The sequence below is a fragment of the Eimeria acervulina genome, genomic scaffold (genome assembly GCF_000499425.1).
Source record: "Eimeria acervulina Houghton genomic scaffold, Eah_scaff1649, whole genome shotgun sequence".
NCBI classification, from domain to species: Eukaryota; Apicomplexa; class Conoidasida; order Eucoccidiorida; family Eimeriidae; genus Eimeria; species Eimeria acervulina.
In genome coordinates, this window is record NW_013549038.1 from 1 (window position 1) to 2,500 (window position 2,500).

General features: G+C 42.0%; 1 protein-coding gene across 1 annotated transcript in view; it reads left to right on the forward strand.

Moving 5' to 3' along the window:
* Window positions 1-477: 477 nt before the first annotated feature.
* Window positions 478-2,500, forward strand: part of EAH_00061870 (heat shock protein 40, putative) — a gene marked incomplete at both ends in the record, with an annotated part of 3,634 nt that continues 1,611 nt past the window's right edge. Inside the window, 8 exons of the mRNA XM_013393299.1 lie at window positions 478-600; window positions 826-891; window positions 989-1,070; window positions 1,285-1,348; window positions 1,606-1,695; window positions 1,831-1,866; window positions 2,162-2,219; window positions 2,391-2,500. The exon at window positions 2,391-2,500 is cut by the window's right edge and continues 99 nt beyond it. Coding sequence (XP_013248753.1) covers window positions 478-600; window positions 826-891; window positions 989-1,070; window positions 1,285-1,348; window positions 1,606-1,695; window positions 1,831-1,866; window positions 2,162-2,219; window positions 2,391-2,500 — 629 coding nt within the window. The remainder of the gene's footprint in view (window positions 601-825; window positions 892-988; window positions 1,071-1,284; window positions 1,349-1,605; window positions 1,696-1,830; window positions 1,867-2,161; window positions 2,220-2,390) is intronic.

Consider the following 2,500-nt stretch of genomic DNA (forward strand, 5'->3'; position numbering starts at 1 on the left):
TATTTATTTATTAAATTTACATTACAAGATTATCGCATGATATTAGATGTATATTATATATATAATTTATATATATAATATATATAATGCAATATGTATGTATAAATATATATATACATAATATTATATATAACTGCTTATATATAATATATATATTATATATAACAGTATATATAAAATATTATATATAGCTGTACATATGTAATATATATATATATTGATGTATCCGCACATTTTAATAAATAAGATAATTAATAATTAATTAATTAATTAATTAATAATTAATTAATTAATTAATTATTAATTATCTTATTTATTTAAATACTATAGAATACTAAGTGTATAATAATATATATAATATATACATAAACGCCTCCGCAACAAACAAATAAACAAATAAACAAATAAATAAACAAATAAACAAACAAATAAATTAATTAATTAATTAATTAATTTATTTATTTATTTATTATTCAGGATTATTATAGAATACTCGGTGTAGGCCGCGATGCCTCGGACGCGGATTTAAAGAAAGCGTACAGAAAATTAGCGATACGGTGGCACCCGGATAAGCATGCAGACCCTGAGGCGAAGAAGAAGGTATAAAGAGTTTAATTAAATATAATTAATTATTATTATTATTTATTATTATTAAATATTATTTAATAGATTTAGTTTTATTTAGCTTTTGTTTCGTTAGACTGGAGAAAAAATTTGCTATCAGACGGCATCCTGATAAACATGAAAACCCTCAAACAAAGATAAAGGTATTGAAGCCTAAACCCTAAACCCTAAACCCTAAACCCTCATGTTGTTTGGTTTCAGGCAGAAGCTCAATTTAAGGATATAGCGGAGGCGTACGATGTCCTGAGCGACAAAGAAAGAAGACAGGTAAACACCAGGAACAAAACCCTAATTTAGGGTTTAGGGTTTTTAGGGTTTTAGGGTTTAGGGTTTAGGGTTTAGGGTTTGTTGTGTGCTCATGCAGATCTATGACAAATTCGGCGAGGAGGGTTTGAAGGGCGGTGGGGGGGCCCCCAGTGGGGGCCCCGGAGGACCCAATGTCTTCTGTACGCTCTAAACCCTAAACCCTAAACCCTAAACCCTCAGCTGAGTGGCATAAGGCCTTTCAAACCCCTGACGTAGTAGTTGTAGGGACAACCGATGCAATGCGTAAACCCTCTCTGAAGACGAAGGGACTTTAAACCGGGGTTTAGGTTATAGGGTTTAGGGTTTAGGGTTTAGGGTTTAGGGTTTAGGGTTTAGGGTTTGGGTGCTCCGCAGATTTTCGGGATGGCCGGCGCTGGTGGTCCCTTTGGCATGCGCTTTGCTACTGCGGGAAACAGACGTACGCACTTTGCTGCTGCTGCTGCTGCTGCTGCTGCTGCTGCTGTTGCTGCTGCTGCTGCTGTTGCTGCTGCTGCTGCTGTTGCTGCTGCTATTGGTGCTGCTGTGGTTGCTGCTGCTGCTGGTGTTGTGCTGCTGTGGTTGGTGCTGCTGCTGGTGTTGCTTCTGCTGTTGTTGCTGCTGTTGCTGCTGCTGCTGCTGCTGCTGCGGTAAAGGGAGGCGCTGCTGCGTCGGTTCTGCTGCTGCAGGCTGCGGCAGTATGCATGGCATGAGCAGCAGCAGCAGCAGCAGCAGCAAGCCTCGCGCATATGAAAGGGACTTAGTCTGCACGCTGGAGGAGCTATACACGTAAGCCAGTCGAAATTAGGGTTTAGGGTTTAGGGTTTAGGGTTTGGGGTTTAGGGTTTGGGGTGTAGGGTTTAGGGTTTAGGGTTTAGGGTTTACGTTGCTGCTGCTGCGCGTCTGCGTCTGCGCCTGCTGCAGCGGAACGACAAAAAAGATGAAGATAGGAAGGACACGGTAATTGAAATTCTACGTTTTAGGGTTTAGGGTTTAGGGTTTAGGGTTAGGGTTTAGGGTTTAGGAGGGTTTAGGGCTTTGGAGTGTTAGGGTTTAGGGTTTAGGGTTTAGGGATTCCAGTCGACGATGTAGCGTCGAGGCCCAGGCTTCAGCGATTGGGGTTTGGATATTAGGGTTAAGGGTTTAGGGTTTAGGGTTTGAGCGTTTTCTGGTTTTAGGGCTTAGGGTTTTAGGGATTAGGGTCTTAGGGTTTTAGGGTTTAGGGTTTAGGGTTTAGGGTTTATGGCGTGTGCAGCTTCCACAACGGCCATCCGGTGAAAGAAGACAATGTAGTTACAGTCGACGTGAAAGCGGTGAGGCTAGGGTTTAGGGTTTAGGGTTTAGGGTCTAGAGCCTAGGGTTTAGGGCCTAGGGTTTAGCGTTTAGGGTTTAGGGTTTAGGGTTTAGGCTTCAGGGTCTAGGGCCTAGGGTTTAGGGTTAAGGGTTTAGGGTTTAGGGGTATTGTGTGTGATGCGCTGCTTCAGGGATGGAAGGAAGGCACCAAGTCGGTTCTTGCTCTTGCTGCTGCTGCTGCTGCTGCTGCTGCTGCTGCTGCTGCTGCTGCTGCTGCTCTTTCTGCTGCCTTTGTTGCTGT